This window comes from Rhinoderma darwinii, chromosome 4 (genome assembly GCF_050947455.1).
Source record: "Rhinoderma darwinii isolate aRhiDar2 chromosome 4, aRhiDar2.hap1, whole genome shotgun sequence".
Classification (NCBI taxonomy): domain Eukaryota; kingdom Metazoa; phylum Chordata; class Amphibia; order Anura; family Rhinodermatidae; genus Rhinoderma; species Rhinoderma darwinii.
The window spans coordinates 117,264,109-117,284,668 of record NC_134690.1 but is presented as its reverse complement, the minus strand read 5'-3'; the positions used below and the strand labels follow the sequence as shown (position 1 = coordinate 117,284,668).

At 40.2% G+C, this 20,560-nt stretch overlaps 1 protein-coding gene across 1 annotated transcript in view; it reads left to right on the top strand.

The window, feature by feature from the left end:
* The window catches only part of IGSF10 (immunoglobulin superfamily member 10), a 47,941-nt gene extending 29,047 nt beyond the window's left edge, over positions 1-18,894 (top strand). Inside the window, exons 3-6 of the mRNA XM_075864008.1 lie at positions 714-1,104; positions 7,316-12,478; positions 13,091-13,991; positions 16,836-18,894. Of these exons, the coding sequence (XP_075720123.1) occupies positions 714-1,104; positions 7,316-12,478; positions 13,091-13,991; positions 16,836-18,744 (8,364 nt within the window). The 3' untranslated portion in view covers positions 18,745-18,894. The remainder of the gene's footprint in view (positions 1-713; positions 1,105-7,315; positions 12,479-13,090; positions 13,992-16,835) is intronic.
* The last annotated feature ends 1,666 nt before the right edge of the window (positions 18,895-20,560 follow it).

Below are 20,560 nucleotides of genomic sequence, written 5' to 3'. Positions count from 1 at the left end.
GTTAAATCTCACTCGCTATGGCTACTGTATTCTGCGTATTTTCCGTCCGCAATTCTGGACAGAATATACGCAGCAATTCCGCTACGTGTGGACAAGCCCAAACGTAGGTAGTAGTATTTAGTAGTGACTTTAACCCCTGCCCGACACTATGATGTACATTTACATCATGGGAACTATACAGTTCCTGCAAAATGATCTTAATGTACACAATAGTGAAGGCATAGTATTATACGCCGACACCTCACTCTAACGGATGTTTAACCCCTTAGATGCAGCGGTCAATGCTCACCGCAGCATCTAAATGGCTAGACAGAGGGAGTGTGCTCCATCTCTTGGCCCATAACCCGCCCCAACATGATTGTGGGTTGCCAATGGGTTACTATGGCAGTGTGTGCTTTTTTTTTTTAAATAAAAGTGTGTGCCTTTTAATATATTTAGCACAAATTACTCCATCTATCTCCTACACCAGTCTTAGTAAATGTGGGACAGTGTGTTAGTAAAGTCAGTGTGTTAGTAAATGTGGTTCGGATGGTTCTTTTAATTTAACTTTTGTTCCGTTTTGTGGTAGTGAAAGTTTTTATTTCCACATTTCAGTGAAACTATAAAAAAAACTGTATAAGGTTTTCAAGAAAGAAACATGTAATGTTGCAACTTTGCTACTTTTGCTTCTTGCCATCTAAATTTGCAATGAATGTCTTTTTCGCATTTTCTAGGTGTTAAAAATGAGTTACAATAAAGTAAAAACACTTCACAAGAATACATTCCGCGGTCTGAAGAGCATGGTCAGGATACATATAGATCACAATAAACTGGAATTCCTGTCTCCAGAATCATTCTACGGGCTCACATCCCTGAAACTGGTGCACTTAGAAGGCAATGAACTGCGGCAGCTACACACGGACACCTTTGTTACTTTGCGTTTCATACAAATATTTAAAACATCATCTATAAAACACATCTATCTGTCAGATAACCAATTATCATCATTGCCTAAAGAAATGTTCTTGTATTTGAATGAACTGGAAGGACTTTATCTTCATGGAAATCCTTGGTCCTGCGACTGTAACCTTCAGTGGCTAACAGAGCTGGGACAGCAATCTAGAGGTATTTCATTTTGTTTTTAGCATTGTAATATATCGATCATACTAATGTGCAATATGTACAGTATTAGCAGATTAAAAGGGGGTTGGTTTTAGAAAACTTAATTTAATTGGGTTGGCATTTAAGTATGTCTCATAATTATCCAGTTTTCTGCCATTAAAATTCATATTTAAATTGGTTGTCCACTTTCGGCAATCTATTTCTGTTAGAAGTGTCCCACAATAATTAGCCGATCATAAAGTGTCACACTAATCTGTTGTCACGGCGCGGGGTGTGCACCCACTGGGCCGTACCGCGTAGCGGGATAGCAGCTGGCCAACTAGGTACAAAACAATGTCTATAGTCCAGAACGGGTACCTGAGGCAATGTAGACAGTAGCGGAGACACAACTTGACTTTCATTGTAGATGGCGCAGAAGATGCAGCGGAAGACACGACTTGACTCTCACTGTAGATGACACAGTAGATCCGATAGCACGGGATACAGGGTTCAGGCAGCAGGAAAGGGTAACACTGGGAACTGGAAAACACTCGGAGACCATTTGCAAGACAAACTTTAGGTATACAAAAACACTCAGGCAAGGAACAAGTGTGATAATAGACAGCTGGACGCGTACTGCCCCTTTAAGGCCGCGCGCACCCTGTGGGAACCAGTCACAGAACCCGGAACTGAGTGCCGGCGTCTCCCTGGAGGGAGATGCCGCCGGGAACACAGACGTCCATGGCCGGAGCCGTCAGAAGGTAAGTCTGAGCGACGGTCCGCAGCCATGGACATTACATCTGTGTAGGATTGTGGCATCAAGTGTTTAATGACATTACATGGTTCCCAATAAAATCAATAAACTACCCGTGTAATGAACAATTGCTCTTGGTAGCTGCTCTAACTCTGGGTAATTGATAGAGGTCACAGATGAGGAACATCACTCTACTGACTTAAAATTCTATATTAGAAAATGTAACGGGGAGGGCTGTGTGTGGAGCTATCTACAGTGGGCTGTGTGGCATTATATACAGGGGGGGCTGTGTGTGGCTCTATCTACAGGGGGCTGTGTGGCGTTATATACAAGGGGCTGTGTGTGGCGCTATCTATAGGGGGCTGTGTGTGGCGCTACCTACAAGAGGGTGCTGTGTGTGGTGCTATCCATGGGGTGGGCTGTGTGTGTAGCTATCTACAGTGGGCTGTGTGGCATTATATACAGGGGGGGCTGTGTGTGGCACTATCTACAGGGGACTGTGTGGCGTTATATACAGGGGGATGTGTGTGGCACTATCTACAGGGGGCTGTGTGTGGCGCTACCTACAAGAGGGGGCTGTGTGTGGTGCTACCTATAGTGGGCTGTGTGGCATTATATACAGGGGGGCTGTGTGTGGCCCTATCTACATGTGGCTGGCGTTATATACAGGGGGCTGTGTGTGGCGCTATCTACAAGAGGAGGCTGTGTATGGTGCTATCTACAGGGGGCTGTGTGTGACACTATCTAAAAGGGGGGGCTGTGTGTGGAGATATTTTCAGGGGGCTGTGTGTGGCACTATCTACAAGGGGGGCTGTGTGTGGAGCTATCTACAGGGGGCTGTGTGGTATTATATACAAGAGAGGGGCTGTGTGTGGCGCTATCTACAAGGGTGAGCTGTGTCTGGCACTATCTACAATTGGGGGCTGTGTGTGGCACTATCTACAAGAGTCGGCTGTGTGTGGCACTATCTGCAGGGGGGCTGTGTGTGGCCCTATCTACAAGAGGGGGCTGTGTGTGGCACTATCTACAGGCGTGCTGTGTGGCGTTATATACAAGAGTGGGGCTGTGTGTGGCGTTATATTCAATAAAGGGGTTGTGTGTAGCGCTATCTACAAGGGGCTGCGTGTGACGCTATCTACAAGGGGGGTGTGGCGCTATCTACAAGGGGGCTGTGTGTGGCGCTATCTACAAGGGGGGTGTGGTGTTATCTACAAAGGGTCTGTGTGTGGCACTTTCTACAGGGGGTCTGTGTGTGGCACTATCTACAAGGGGGAGTGTGGTGCTATCTACAAGGGGGCTGTGTGTGCCACTATTTAAAAGGGGGCTGTGTGGGGCACTATCTACAACAGGGCTGTGTGGGGCTCTATCTACAAGGGGGCTGTGTGTGGCACTATCTACAAGAGGGGGTGGCGCTATCTACAAGGGGTCAGTGTGTGGCACTTTCTACAGGGGGTTTGTATGGCACTATCTAAAAGGCAGTTGTGTGTGGCACTATCTACAAGGGGGGTGTGGTGCTATCTACAAGGGGGCTGTGTGTGGCGCTATCTACAAGGGGGTTTGGCACTATCTACAAAGGGTCTGTGTCTGGCACTTTCTACAGGGGGTCTGTGTGTGGCACTATCTACAAGGGGGAGGGTGGTGCTATCTACAAGGGGACTGTGTGGCACTATCTAGAGGGGGTCTGTGTGTGCCACTATTTACAAGGGGGCTGTGTGTGGCGCTATCTACAAGGGGGCTGTGTGTGGCACTATCTACAAAGGGGGATGTGGTGCTATCTACAAGGGGGCCTGTGTGTGTCACTATCTACAAGGTGGGGGTGTGGCGCTATCTACAAGGGGTCTGTGTGTTCCACTTTCTATAGGGTGTCTGTGTGTGGCACTATCTACAAGGGGGGGCTGTGTATGGCACTATCTACAAGTGGGGGCTGTGTGTGGCACTATCTACAAGAGTGGGCTGTGTGTGGCGCTATCTGCAGGGGGGCTGTGTGTGGCACTATCTACAAGAGGGGGCTGTGCGTGGCACTATCTACAGGGGGCTGTGTGGCGTTATATATAAGAGTAAGGCTGTGTGTGTCGTTATATTCAATAAAGGGGCTGTGTGTAGCGCTATCTACAAGGGGCTGCATGTTATGCTATCTACAAGGTGGTGTGGCGCTATCTGCAAGGGGGCTGTGTGTGGCGCTATCCACAAGGGGGCTGTGTGTAACGCTATCTACAAGGGGGCTGTGTGAGTCACTATCTACAAGGGGGGTGTGGTGCTATCTACAAGGGGTCTGTGTGTGGCACATTCTACAGAGGGTCTGTGTGTGGCACTATCTACAGGGGGGATTGTGGTGCTATCTACAAGGGGGCTGTGTGTGCCACTATTTACAAGGGGGCTGTGTGGGGCACTATCTACAAGGGGGCTGTGTGTGGCACTAACTACAAGAGGAGGTGGCACTATCTACAAGGGGTCAGTGTGTGGCACTTTCTACAGAGGGTTTGCATGGCACTATCTACAAGGCAGTTGTGTGTGGCACTATCTACAAGGGGGGTGTGGTGCTATCTACAAGGGGTCTGTGTGTGGTGCTATCTACAAGGGGGTTTGGCACTATCTACAAAGGGTCTGTGTCTGGCACTTTCTACAGGGGGTCTGTATGTGGCACTATCTACAAGGGGGAGTGTGGTGCTAACTGCAAGGGGGCAGTGTGGCAATATATCTAGAGGGGGTCTGTGTGTGCCACTATTTACAAGGGGGCTGTGTGTGGCACTATCTACAAGAGGGCTGTGTGTGGCACTATCTACAAGGGGGCTGTGTGTGGCACTATCTACAAGGGGGGATGTGGTGCTATCTACAAGGGGGCCTGTGTGTGGCACTATCTACAGGGGGTGTGTGTGTGCCATTATTTACAAGGGGGCTGTGTGCGGCACTATCTACAAGGGGGCTGTGTGTGGCACTATATACAAGGTGGGGGTGTGGCGCTATCTACAAGGGGTCTGTGTGTGCCACTTTCTATAGGGTATCTGTGTGTGGCACTATCTACAAGGGGGGTGTGGTGCTATCTACAAGGGGGCTGTTTGTGGCACTATCTACAAGGAGTCTGTGTGTGCCACTAGCTACAAGGGGGCTTTGTGTGGCGCTATCTACAAGGGGTCTGTGTGTGGCACTTTCTACATGGGATCTGTGTGTGGCACTATCTACAAGGGAGCTGTGTGTGGCACTATCTACAAGGGGGGTGTGGCGCTATCTACAAGGGGGGGTGTGTGTTGCAATATCTACAAGGGGGTTGTGGTGCTATCTACAAGGAGGCTGTGTGTGGCACTATCTACAGGGGGTCTGTGTGTGCCACTAGCTACAAGAGGGTTTTGTGTGGTGCTATCTACAGGGGGCTGTGTGCGGCGATATCTACAGGGGGTCTGTGTGTAGCCTCTTTAATTTATTTTCTTTTCACTTATTGTTATGATAACTCCCTTATACAGTATAACTATACTGCTTGCAAAATTAACAAATAGTTTTATACACCGAGGGGGAAGGAGATGTCGAGAAAGAAGTTGGGGGGGGGGCGGTGCCAATCTGTCACTTTGCCTTGGGTGCTGGAGAATCTATCTATGCCTCTGTCTTTAGTCAAACTAACATGTGCAACGTTTTAACCTCAGGAGGTCTTTCTCAATAGAGTGTCAATTTCAATGTCTGTAAGTACCCAGTCCCTCTTTTCTCGGGTTTTGCAGTGATATAACCTAGATAGATGATGGATAGAGTTGCTGTCCTTCCTTATGGCTGATGTTTTACTTTAAAAGGGATATTCCTAACCTACGGATGAACTTTCACAAAAATGTTGATATGTCATAGAGACATATCAGAAGTTTAGATCCATTTGGGTCCGGGTGCTGAGACGCTTATCGTTCCTGAAACGAAGGTGCAGAAGTGCTCAGCTGAGTGCTCTGCAGCTTTGGCTGTGATCGGCGCTCCTTGTTTGGCTGAAGATGGGCTCACATAGAACGTCTTTGAGCCCCTCTTCAGCCTTTAAGGAGCGCCAATCACAGCCGAAGGTGCAGAGCGCTCAGCTGAGTGTTTCAGTGATGGTGGGGGTCCCTGCATCCGAACCCCCACTGATAAAAAACCTTTTGTATGTCTCTCTGACATATCAAAAGTTCTGCGAACGTGCAGTTGCTCTTTAAACAATTATGACATATCTACAGAGCATGGCATAAATGTCTTATAGATGCGGGCCTCAGCTCTGGGAACTGCACCTATCTCCAGGACGGGGGTCACCTAACCACTGTTCCACCTGTTGAGATGCCGTCGCATCCAGGCCGAGAAGGAATGATGAGATGGCCATCCATTTGCTATGCTGTTTCCGTAACTCACGTAGGAATGAATGGAGAGAGCTGCGCACATGGGAGGCCAACTCTACATTCATTTTCTGCCTGGATGCAGTGCCTGACAGCCGTTTTGGAGATAGTTTCGGGTCCCAGCTCTATAATACATTTATGGCAAATCCAGTGGATATGTCACAAATGTTTAAGTTGGGAATACCTCTAAAATGACAATGATAGGAAAGGTTAAAATCCATAATTGTAGAACGTTTGCATTATTTTAGTCAGCCAAATCATAGTCTGTTAGTAAAATATATCATATGTATTGCTTTGTTAATAATGATGAGGTTAACAGAACAAGAAAATTGCACTTATTACTTATAACTTATTACTTATTAGCGCTTATATGGATAAAATGTATTTCAGTTACATTGTGCAAAGTTCATTCGATAATTAAAACTATCATAACTTATAAAGTTCATAGCTCATAGCAGGCATAGATTGCAACTTCTGTCGCACGGACAGTCAAAGATGCTCCAACTTTATTAAGAAGTGTGCGCCTCTTAATAAATTTGGTGCATTGTACTCCAGCGCACTTGAGTCTAAGACTGGTGAGACGCCAGTCTTAGGGCCTGTTCACATCATCATTCGCTCTCCATTGATGGGTTCTGTCATAGCTTCCGTTCGCATTACCATTGATTTTAATGGTAATGCTTCCATTGCTAATGGTTTCAGTTTGCCTCCGTTCCGTGAGGCTTCCGGTTTTTTTTTTTTACGGAATCAATAGCGCAGTCGACTGTGCTATTGATTCCATAAAAAAAAACTGAAAACTTACGGAACGGAGACAAATTGAAACCATTAGCAATGGAAGCATTGCCATTGAAATCAAAGGTAATGCAAACGGAAGCTATGGTTTCCGTTTGCCTTTCGATGGTGAGGTTCCTCCGACGGAAAGCTTGGACAGAACCCATCAACGCAAAGCAAACGCTGATGTGAACAGGCCCTTAGTAGATTCTCCCCATAGTATTAGTGTAAAACGTTTAAGAAAATGTGGCTATAATATACAGCTGGTGTTTGTTACAATATCATTTAATTAAAAAGATTTGGCAATGGCAGTGGAGTTATAGATAAAAGCATTTAAACCACATGACTTTTAAATCCTTATTTATTTGTTTATTTTCCATAGACTTGATCAAGTGCAAGAGAGACCGATCAGGAACTCAATGCCCTCTTTGTTCCAGTCCTAAAAAGAATCAAGGAAAATCTTTGAATGAAATATCATCTCAAGATCTTACTTGTGTAAAGCCTACTATAGAGAACATCTACAAGTTAAAAAACATCTCCTTCCCAGAAGAAGGCAGCTTTACGGCTATATCAGCTAAAGACTTTGTAGCTCCAATGGGATCTCTGATCCTAAACATGACAGACCAGTCTGGAAATGAAGCAAACCTGGCCTGTAGTGTCCAAAGACCAACAAAAATGTCTGAGATAATGCTGGACAGAAATGAAGAATACACCGTCATGAGGACTAAATTATCTTCTTTCCTGGTATGCAACATAGATTATGATCATATCCAGAAGTTATGGGGAATATTAGCAATGTATAGTGATTCTCCAATGAAACTTAAACGAGAACTCTTGCTCACAAAGACACCTTTTATCAGCTACAAATATAAGCAAGTTGTTTCTGGTGATGATGTGTTTACTGATATTGACGCAGAAATTCGAGCAGAACCAAACTGGCTGACACAGGACTTATTAACTTTACAACTTGACAGGACAGCTACTACCCTCAACACATTACATATCCGCTACTTGACAGATATCTATGTCACAATTCCGAATTCTGTTGAGTACCCTTCAAGAAACAGTTGGGCTATGATCATCAAGAACAACCAGACACGGACAGAGAATACAGCAGTAATAGGAGAAACAGTGGAGATGGACTGCCAAGTTGTGGGTGAACCAGTACCAAATATTGAATGGGTTCTTCCTGATGGAAGTAAAATTAGAGCTCCATATATGAGCGAAGAAGGAAGGATAACAATTACAAAAAATGGAAAGTTTATATTAAAGGCAGCTGATAGTTTTGACACTGGGGTTTATCACTGCATTGCTACAAATTATTTAGATGCAGATGTACTTACATTTAGAATTACCGTGGTAAGTGGTGATGTGGAGGAAGAAGCTGTAAATGGGATTGAGCTTTCAGTCAGTAATGGGGATGTTCTCTATCTTCCTTGTGGTTCCTATGGAGTTCCTGATGCATCCGTGAACTGGATATTACCAGATCACTCAATTCTACAGAAAACCTCAAAGAACAAGGTTATTTTCTCTAATGGTACACTAAAAATCCAAGATGTCACACAAAGAGATAGAGGGCATTTTAGATGTTTAGCAGCTAATCAATATGGCCTTGACATGTTGACACACAAAGTGTTGGTGAAAGATAGAAAAATCAACACAATCATTAGAAAAATACAGCTGGACCAAAATGAGGATGAAAATGAAGAAGCATCAGGCAACGAAAGCATTAATGAAAATCTTCACGCTGTGACAGGGAAGGCCATTGAGCATAAAAGATATCCAAATAGACGCATTCCGACCAAATCTGATGGGCAACAGAACACAAATATAGCAGCACCGAGAAGGAACAGAATAAACCAGAGATTAAGGGGACAAAGGAGACAATTTACTCAAAACATAAGAAGAATTGATCCCCAACGTTGGACAGAGATATTACAAAAAACAAAACAAAATTCAATTAATAGCAAACCTATAACTGAAGTTATGAAAATAGTTAAGGAAGAAAGTAATGTAGAAAGTGCATCTGGGGATGCAGAAGAACCATCTGGTGAAGAATTACTTCCAGTGAAAGAACATTTTTTAATAGTAACAGAAAAATACTCAAGTGCAAGCATCTTAGATACAATACCAATAGCGGCTTCAGTGACTGATTCTAATAAATTTAACTGGAGTACAAATATGATATCTGAAAAACCAACCAAAACTAATATGGACGAGCACTACACACAAATGCCAGAGATAAGTAGTTATGATACATTGAGAAGTCGGGAACCCAGCATATCACAATCTTTAACCTCAGGAGCAAACCCTACGACACAGAACTATAATAGTGAGCAACCAACGACACTCAGCATTTTAAACACATCAGCACTGGCAATTTCACTACCTCCACCTTCTACAGGTGTTTTGGACATGTTACCCACAGATGCCACAACCAACTTGTTGCCACAACCTATTCCTTTTACTAAATATGGCAGACTTGATTCTGATAGTGTTATTATTGTCACTACAATAAAATCATTAACTGCAACACCACAATCTGGTGTTATAAGTCCCACTACTTCCAGTAGTTACCTTTACACTGAATCTGAAAAAATGACAACTCCTTCAATAACTGCAAAAACTGGTTCTCACCATACTGCTAAGAATGGTATTACAAACCCTGTCCTTCAGGAAAATGGTCTACAAACAAATACTTGGTATGATTACACCAACACTTTTACTACATCAGGTTATTTGAACAGCCTATCAGAACATGTGGGTACCATGCCCCAAAAAGAAATAAGCTATAGCAGTACTTCACCTCCAAATATAATTAATCCTACGACTACATCATATGATTCCCCTACACCACAAAATATATTTAAGGATCAAACAACCACATCTAGCAATCTTCATGTAACGTCTCAGAATGTTCTTAGGAAGCCACCACATCTTGAACAAAAAATATCAGTTCCACCAACCAGTTTAAACACAAGAAGTCCTGACATTTCTACAGTCCTGGAAGAGGTTACAGAACCACCGGTCATAAATGAAATCACAGATACTCTAGCTTCTCATAAACAATCCATATTCACTAGTAATCTAAATACAAAGACATCAATGGTGTTACCAACCATTACAACTACTCAGTCAACCAAAGTTTCAAATACTGAAAACAATAATGAGGGTTATGCTCTAAGTAAGTTACAAACAACACCTGACAAATTACACTCCTCTACATCAAAAATTCACCCCACAAGGATTCCACATTTTTCTGAAGCAAGAGATGATTTGGAAGATCAAACTGTTGTTCGCTTTGATTCCTCCACTAAGTCAAGTGCTAAATTGTTTCTCTCGCAAACTGACATTGGTCCCATCTACTTTCATAGCACTCAGAAAATCATTACACCAGGGCTGCCAGCTGGCTCCACCATCATTACTCATCAACAAATCCAGATAGGGAAAGATGTTACACCATTTGTACCAACTTTAAGGCGGTATGGTCGCAGAAGAATCCCAGGAAGAAGGCGCATTATGAGGCCAGATCGTATTCCAAATCTTAGAGCTCATCAATTTAAATTTGGCAAACTAGAAAAAATAAATAATATTACTGAAACCACAACATCATACACAAGTACTTCTGGTATTGGTAAAGATAAACAGATTTTATATAGCACAATACCGTCAATCACCAATGCTCCATTAACAATTGAACAGTCATCTATAACAGCTCCAGAAACCGTCAAAGGGAAAGAGACAACCACTCTGACTACACAACTCAAAAACACTGGCAACACTCATAGATCAACTAATGCCTATAGTACAACACCTCAGTCTGTGACTGCGAAAATTCCTAAAACAAGCAATATAGACCTGTCTATTTCGGAAATGCTCAAAGTTAGATTAAATTATAGCCAAAGTGCAACAACAACCATTCCAACAACCATGCCTGTATTGCTGGAACCCACTTCTCCCAAGTCCAACACCAAACCTATAGCAGCCTCCAAAATAATTCGAAGAAAAATTCCCTGGCATAGACTGTTTGGTAACAATCAGCTTAGTCAAAGCGACATACTTAAGAAGCTTAGAAAAAATGCTTCTCAAACATCCACAATTACTACTCCACTTCCAACATTGAAATCAGTTGTTACGAAAAGTCCTAGAAATATGATTCCATCAGCTCAGTCTACATTAAGTAGTTCAAAGGTAGAGAATAATATACTTTTCATGAAAGAAGAGAGAACAGTAAGAGGAAACCCAAGTAGCTCTATTGTAACAATGGTAAATCATGCTATGAGTGCTGAAGCTTCAACTAGTAAAGTTAATCGAATAAGTGACAAAGCATCAGCAACTATAATGCATCCCACAACTACTACAGTAGACACAACTTATCTTTATCCAACAACTGCTAAAAAAGTAACAAGTGTAGGGCATACTTCCAAAAAACCAACAACTGTAGTTCACCCAACAATCTTTAGTGATGAACAAAGGGTGATTTCTGCAGTTTCAGCAACTGTACAAGTTCCAACAAGTCCAAATATTGCCGTAACTAAGATTAAGCCAACAAGTTATGAGGCTGCAAAGACTGGAGCTTATTCAGTCGGTACTATTTGGGAAAAAGCTTTCAGAGAACTTACTCTTATCCCTACCACAGGTTATGTGTCTACTACAGTAACCCCAAAAATATTTGTTACCACATACAATAGACACAGATTTATAAAAAGAAAAAGACCAAGAAAAAAGAATTTCTTAGGCAACTCAATACACACACATAAGTTACCAACAAATATCAACTTTTTAACTAGTTCTCCAGAAGATACTACCATAATTAATATAATTACTTCTACGCCAAAGTACTCAGTTACTACTATTACAAGAGCACCCACAACATTATCAAGTTCAGAAAATTATATTCCTCTAAATATGGTGACCAAAACTTTCTGGGGTAATTTGACTAAGGGTATTGAATTATCCATGCAACCATCACTTATAATGAAAGGCATTAATACTGTGACTACTCCATACCTAGAACCATCAGACATAAATGATATAGCCACATCTGACCAAGCACTGAAAAAAAATACTCCACGCAAGCACTCATTTGTCACAACATATAAAACCAAAGCCTTCTCAACATATAAGACAAGTCCTACTAGTTTATCTTCTCCGCTTTCACGAACAGCTAATGTTATCAACAGTGTGACTATCCCAACACCCATAAAGAGTCCAAGCGCCACCCAACCATCAGCTAGCTCTGGAAAGGAAAGTGTTGGGACCCCAAAAACATCTCAGAGAAATGTGCATACAGTAGCAAATGCTCCAAACCTATTGAGGACACCTATACGATACAACCCTTCTTCCACAATAACACAACAAACTGAAAAGAAAGCAACTTCCCCTAAATCTGAAGAAGTAACATTCAACAATGTTCGCTCAAAACCTCACATTTTGGGAGGTAAAGCTGCAAGTTTCACTGTTCTTGCGAACTCTGATGCCTTCATTCCATGTGAAGCAACTGGAGATCCAACACCCATCATTCTGTGGACAAAAGTGGCTTCAGGTGAGGCTGTTCTTTCATTACGTTGCTAAGAAATTTACATGCATTTATATCTTTAATAAAGATATAACTTTTTTTGTTGATTCTATCATCTATCTATTGTATCAAATTACTGTATCTAACTACAGTATCTGTCTTCATTCTTTGTTTCACATGATAAAGTTGAGGCTTGACAAAAATGTAATTTTTTTTAAATATAATACATTTATGTATGTCCTAAATCTAAAGTTGATTCATTAAAATAAGTAACTGTTTTGTTTTGTTTTTACTTATGGCTTGTATTAACACATCAGCGTTCAAAAATCCCAAGCTTTATTCCTTTTTGGATACATCTCAAATTTTTATTTCTACTATAACATTTTAGTAGAAAAATACAGAATTTAATTTCAAATAGCAAATGTAAAACTTATCCATTTTTTTAAATGAAGCGCAGTTTCTTTCACTAAAATGCATATGTTTTAGGATAAAATATTTGCTGTAATAACTCTTAGTACAATACAGTAGTCATCATAAAGTGGAACAAAAAATTCTACCCTATCAAATATACATGTAGTAACTGAGGTCATGTTTGAAAGACTTTTATATTTGACTGAAATAATATTGTTTCCTTACCAGGGACTTTCGTGTCAAAGACAAGAAGGGGAAATAGGATGGAAGTTTTTCCGAATGGAACACTCTCTATTTCAAGTGTGAGCGTCCAGGACCGTGGGCAGTATCTTTGTGTTGCTAATAACCAGTATGGCTCAGACCGGCTGCTTGTTACACTTTCTGTCATTACATACCCTCCAAGGATTATACAGGGCAGAACTAAAGAGATAACAGTGCACTCTGGGAGTACTGTAAGTATAAAGTGCCAGGCAGAAGGCCGACCTTTTCCTACGATCACCTGGATACTAGCCAATGAGACCATTGCATCTGAAATATCTGACAATAATCACAAAGTTTTTGTCCTATCTGATGGGACCCTTACAATCAGAGAAGTAACTATTTATGATCGAGGAATTTATAAATGTTTTGCTACAAATATAGCCGGGGCAGATACATTCACAGTAAAGGTTCAAGTGATTGCTGCCCCACCTACTATTTTGGAAGAAAAAAGACAAACTGTACTAGCACTTCCAGGAGAGAATATAAAACTTCATTGCACAGTAAAAGGAAACCCTCAACCAAGTGTTCACTGGGTAGCATTTGATGGTACAAAGGTGAAACCATTATATTATGTAAATGCAAAGTTGTTCCTATTCTCCAATGGAACACTTTACATAAGGAACGCAGAATCCTCAGACAACGGAAACTATGAGTGTATAGCAACCAGCTCAACTGGTTCAGAAAGAAGAGTGGTCACTCTCAGGGTGGAGCAAAATGATATTGTACCAAAAATTATCCATGCATCTCCAAAGTCCACTGAAATGAATTTTGGTGACAAATTGATGCTTAACTGTAGTGCAACTGGAGAACCAAAGCCAAGAATATTATGGAGACTGCCATCAAAAGCTGTGGTAGATCAATGGCACAGGTAAGAAAATATGGAGAAAATATGTTAAACTGCTGATATATACTGTATGTACATTTCTTATGTGACCTGCACTAGGATATTTTAAAGAGGTGTCCTTCAAACTTCTTTACAACCAAAGACTAGGACTAAGATAAAAAAGTAGATATTATGACAATCATATATATATATATATATATATATATATATATATATATATATATTGGGCAAGGATGTGGTGCCCGAGGCACAGTTGAGTTTTTTTTTTTTTTACTTAGCTGCTTTTCTCTTTCTTACCAAATACAACCAAACTCTATGATACACACCAAACCTAATTTCTCTCCTTCTTTCCAATTCCTTATTATTATTATTATTTAATTTTGACGATAGAGGCAACAACAACCGGTAAGTGTTACTGGACGTGGTGGACAATCGAGTTGAAGTGTAGGATTTTCGAGTGGGAGTGGTGGGTAATAGAGTTGGAGCCTAGGATTTTTGGGTGGGAGTGGTCGAGCAGTGGATATTCGAGTTGAAGCATAGGATTTTCGAGTGGGAGTGGTCAAGTGGTGGATGTGGGAGTGGTCGAGTAGTGGATAAGAGGGGGGAAATCCAGAGGTGGTCAAGAGGGGGGAAACCCGAAGAGGCTAATAAACGCCAAAAGAGGCTAATAAAAGCCAGAAGAGGCTAATAAACGCCCAAAGAGGCTAATAAAAGGCAAAAGAGGCTAATAAAAGGCAAAAGAGGCTACACTTATATTTTTTTCTAATATTTTTTTTAAATAATTATCATTCCTTTTGCTAGCAAACCCATGTAATGGGTTTTCTATACTAGTATGCAATATAATGAAATAGTATCCATGGCATATGCAATGAGAGATACAAACTAGAAACATATTTTTGGCGAAAGATACAAGATTGGAGCCCAGTAACAGGAAGAAAGGAAATGTTATCACTAAGAAGGAAAGCTTTTCCTTCTATCTGCTTGGCTCTAATCTGTCTCAATAAACCTGTAATTTCTTGCTAAAATAAAATAGGAAGGTCTTCCTTGCTCAGATACATTTTCAACAACAAAAAAAAATAGCAGGGTTAGCGATTCCCACCAATTATTCCTCAGTAAACATGTGAATGAAGCCGTAGCATCTACTCTTATTTTCTATCTTCCAAACTGATCATTCTCGACCACCGCTCTTTACAAGTTCTTCTCAGCACTGATGTGCTGATGGGAAGAGGAACAAGGGATCCCAGAACTAGTGATCGGTGGGAGTACCAGCAGTAGGCCTCCCAACAACCTAGCATTAAGTCCCTATCCTGTGGATAGAAAATAAATATTGTTAGTGGGAAAACCCTTTTAAATAGACAAAATACTTTTGGGTTAAAAAAAAGTATCACCTGGGAGAACTTGGCCAATCTTGAATATAGACCTATTTCTTTTTTTTTTGCTGCCACCTTTGCCCTTCTTGAATGATATTTTCTATCTTCCAGTCTTATTTGCTCTCTCCATGGATGGATATATTATTTATTCGTCTTCTAATCCTCTCCATTTCCTTCTTCTGGATTCAAATGAAGGAAAATAAACTTAACATGTGGCTCTTTCCTGTATGAAAGAGGTCTTTGTAGTTTTAGGGAATATATGATTAGAAGTTTCCACATGTCACCAGGGCTTCAAATATTTGGATGAACAGTATTCTGCGTAGGAAGTGATTTTCCTTTTTACCTCTCATTTTGAAGTTGGTGCAGGTTAGGTTAATATTGAAGGGTTAAGGGGCAGAGTAAATACAGATCATTTACACAAACCTACCTTTATGCTTTTTCTATCATAGTTTCTCTAATTTCTTTACAGCACAAGTTTAAATTTTTACAAATGTATAAACTACTGTATATGATCTGTTGTGCACACTACTTTGTACACGACTGAACATAGTTTTAGCATAGATTGCTCATTGCTTTTATACATTATCATTTCCATGATGAATTCCATTTTATTTTCCCTGTATAAATGTTGTATATTATACATAAATCAATGGAGAGCCCATATTGTAACAGTGAATACAGGGATCATGAAGCCTTTACAATGTGTGGACAGCACATACAAATAATTCAGACATTTTGCTTTTATTAAGAGCGACAATGGAGGACACCAACATACACTAAACATAGGGAGAAGTTGGTATTACAGGGAAGCGCTGTTTACAGTGTGTGCGTCTGTTATACAGTGAAAGCCTGTAGTTCATTTACCATTTAACTAAAGGGATGCGGTCACTGGACCCCGGCACCTACAGCATTATACACAGCACATTCAGTTAGTGGTAAAAAAATAAAATAATACGTAAATTTCCCTTCACTAATGACGTCCTAGGCAGCTCCCTTCTCCACCTACCCCTTATCCTGGCCCTGGTAGTTGGTGGAGACAAATGGGACCCCCAATAAATCAGGGTACCTTATGTCTCAAAACATTTTGGATGTTTTTACATTTTGTTAAAGGACTTTTGAAGAAAAAGTGTTTGAGACCAAACTATCCACTAGATGTATTTTTATGGATTTCTCCTGCTAATCACAATTTTTTTCCTTCTTTAGAAAAAAACCCAAAACAAGACATGGTTTTAGGTCATCATTTATTGATGAGTTGATTCACAATATTTGCATATATTTGTGTAGTTTATTGTTGTCTTGACACAGTAAAGATGCAGCAGAGATCAGTTTCTAGGTTGGCACGGCTCATCTACAGAGCTGCTGTTCCTAAAAGAATAACTCGACTGCATAAAAGAACAACTCAAATGTTAAATCTAGCTGTTACATCCAAAATGTTTTACATGTTAATGTATTAAAGCAAAACAAGTACCAGTGTAAGAAATGTTCTTTTTTTTTCCAGAATGGGAAGCAGAATACAAGTGAATCCAAATGGTTCATTGGTTATCCTATCTGTAAATGAAAAAGATGCCGGAGACTATTTGTGTGTGGCAAGAAATAAATTGGGAGATGATGTAATCCTGATGAAGGTTAGCATAAGCATGAAACCAGCTAAAATAACTCAAAAACAGTTCCTCACAAAGCAAGTTCCACTTGGCAAAGATTTCAAAGTAGATTGCAAGGCCTCAGGATCTCCAATACCAGAAATATCATGGAGTTTACCAGATGGCACAGTGATAAACAACGTTCTTCAAGCTGATGACAGTGGTAGGAGAACACGAAGATATATCCTCTTTGACAATGGTACATTGTACCTCAACAAAGTAGGGATGTCCGAAGAAGGGGACTATACATGCTATGCTGAAAATACTTTGGGAAGAGATGAGATGAAAGTACATATCAGTGTTTTAGCAGCTGCACCACGCATTATACTAAGTCCAAACACAAAGTTTAAAGCAAGAGCTGGGTCTAGTACAGTTCTCGATTGTCAAGCTATTGGAGAGCCAAAACCAAAGATATTTTGGCTGCTTCCATCTAGTGACATGATTGCAACTTCCCATGACAGATATACATTACATGAAAATGGATCTTTGGCCATCAACCAAATCAAATTATTAGATGCAGGAGAATATATGTGTGTGGCACGCAATCCAGCCGGAGATGACACAAGACTTCTCAAACTAGATGTGCTTTCAACTCCACCTGTCATTAATGGTTTATATACCAATAGGACTATAATAAAAGATTCTGCTTTAAAACACTCTAGAAAATTGATCCACTGTAGTGCTGAAGGGACACCTCCTCTTCAAATAATGTGGATCATGCCTGATAACATTTATCTAACTGCACCATACCACGGCAGTAGGATTATGGTACACAAGAATGGAACTTTGGAAATTCGGAACATTAGACATTCTGATACAGCAGAGTTCACCTGTGTTGCTCGTAATGATGGAGGTGAAAGTATGTTGGTAGTTCAGTTGGAAGTTCATGATATACTTCGAAGACCTATGTTTAAGAACCCATTCAATGAGAGGATCATTGCTAAGCCAGGCAAAATGGCAATACTGAATTGCTTTGCAGATGGGAATCCCCTTCCAGAAATAACATGGCTTTTACCAAATGGTACCAAATTTGCAAATGGGCAGAAGTTTTCAAAATATCATGCAGGAACCAATGGGACTTTCATAATTTACAGCCCTAACAAAGATGATGCAGGAAAATATCGGTGTGCAGCCAGGAATAAGGTGGGCTACATTGAAAAGCTCATTATTTTGGAAGTAGGTCAGAAACCTAACATTCTGACACATCCAAGGGGGCCAATAAAGAATATCCTTGGTGAGACTTTATCTTTACATTGTCTTTCTGATGGAATACCAAGACCCAGTGTCATATGGACCCTTCCAAGTGGATACATAATAGACAGACCTCAGGTCAATGGGAAATACTCATTACTCGAGAATGGTACATTAGTCATTCAAGAAACAACCATACATGATCGTGGAAACTATTTGTGCAAGGCTAAAAATAATGCAGGAGAATCGGCTATTAGTGTCGCTGTTATGATTGTAGCCTATCCCCCAAGGATTACAAATAAATCTCCACACAATATTCACACAAGAGTAGGATCTCCAGTGCATCTCAGCTGCATGGCCATTGGGATACCAAAACCAGAGATATCTTGGGAGTTACCAGACTTATCAGTACTGACAACAACTAGTAAAGGACAACCTACGGGGGTCGAGCTTCTTCATCCACAAGGAACATTGGTTGTGCGGAATCCAAGAACTTCAGACTCTGGAACGTACAGGTGCATTGCTAAAAACCAATTGGGTACAGATAGCAGCACAACATATTTAAAAGTTATCTGAACAAACTTACGGAGACATAAATGCTACAGCATTACCTGAAAAGGTTAAAATGACAGGAGACATTGTCCAGATTTCAAATTGTGCCATATATTGGATTTTAATCAGCAATTATGTCATTAAGAAAACTTTTTTTCAAGGCTCCTTTCTGCAAGATCCTTACAATAATTAAACTGTGAACAGAAATTGCATTTTATATATATAGTATAAATAATATATTTTTATTCAAAATTATACGGTGGACAAATATATTTATGTTCTATTTCTTTACAAATGAAGAATAAATGTGTTGTTATTTTTTAAAAGATCACGTTATCAATAAAAATAAAAACTATTGAGAATGTTTAATATATGTATATATATATTTTTGTTATTTTTTGGGGGGATTATTATTATTTTTTTTCAAACTTTTCTGTATACTGCTTTGTATGCTGTAAGAGGTTGTTGTCTGGTTTGCTAAATAACAAAAATTCACATGAGACCATTTGCAAACAATATTTACTGCTTTATTTACATACAATACTGCTACAACAGCAGCAACATGGCAGTACAAGGGTTATTAGCAAATTGTCTAAAAAGACTTCTCGAGCACAGGATTTTTACACTCTAAAACATCAATCTTTCCGAATGGAGCAGACTGCTTAACTCTTTGCTTAGTAAACCAAAAACACTTGAAATAAAGTTGGAGCTAGATGGCGTACCGTTATGTGAAATCCACAGAATGTGTAGTACAGTGTAATACATATAATGATTAGTATCGCAAAATCAGAGTTGTTAAAAAGCGAGGAGTAACCCATAGCAACCAATCAGATTCAGGCTCTCATTTTTCAGAGGTCCTTTTGAAAATAATATAAGCAATCTGATTGGTTGCCGTGGGTAAAATCTTCTCCATTATTTTCATTTTGCTGAGCTCTGATAAATTGCATAAACCAATCTTTGTATTGTCCACATTAATGTTAAGATCACCGGCTCTGTGGATGTTTTGACATAATTACATTTAATATACAGAATGTAAAAGATCATGCACACGGCAATATGATGGATCGGTTTTGTATGGAGCCATAATAGGGCTTCTATAGAGGTGCATATGTTACCTCTATAGGCCTCTATATAATACAGAGGCATACCAAAGTTTTTTTTTCTGTCAGAATCCAAACGAACGAATATCTCTGGAAAGACAGAGCCTGATGTGTCTGAGCTCTAGAAGTTAGAATTCTAAAAAGACAAAAATTCTGTGAGTTAAGTCAAAATTTTGACTTTTTATCACAGAACTGTGACTTAACAATTCTGACACTTTATCTCAGAACTTTTTTAAAGAATTTTTACTTTTTTATCGGAGAGCTGTTTTTGTTTTTTACATGGTCCTAAATACTCTTCTGTATAAACCTAATTAAAAAATGCAAATGTTTTCTTTGTATGTACTGTATGATAGTCATTAAAGGTCCACATTCGCAGACAACATTTATTTTAATTGTCCCAATGCATTTAAAGTGGAAAATGTATAAACTTTGCAATAGGTATCAGTTTTACTTCCTTCCATTTGTTTCCAATTTTAGGCTAATATACCTTCGGTATGTTACCAAAAAATAGAGGACAGATACAAGGGGATGGTTCACACACAGTTTTTTGTGGGCAGAAAAAAAAATCAGATTTTGAACTGCCAGCTTTATTTAAACGCTTTTTTTTCCTGTGTGTTTAGCTGCGTTTTTTGCCCACGGCCATTGAAGCAAATGAAAGGACCGCGGGCAAAAAACGCTCTGAAACAAGTGCCACAGAGGTCAGAGGCGGAAGCCGTGGCAAGAAAGAATATGGCGCTTTT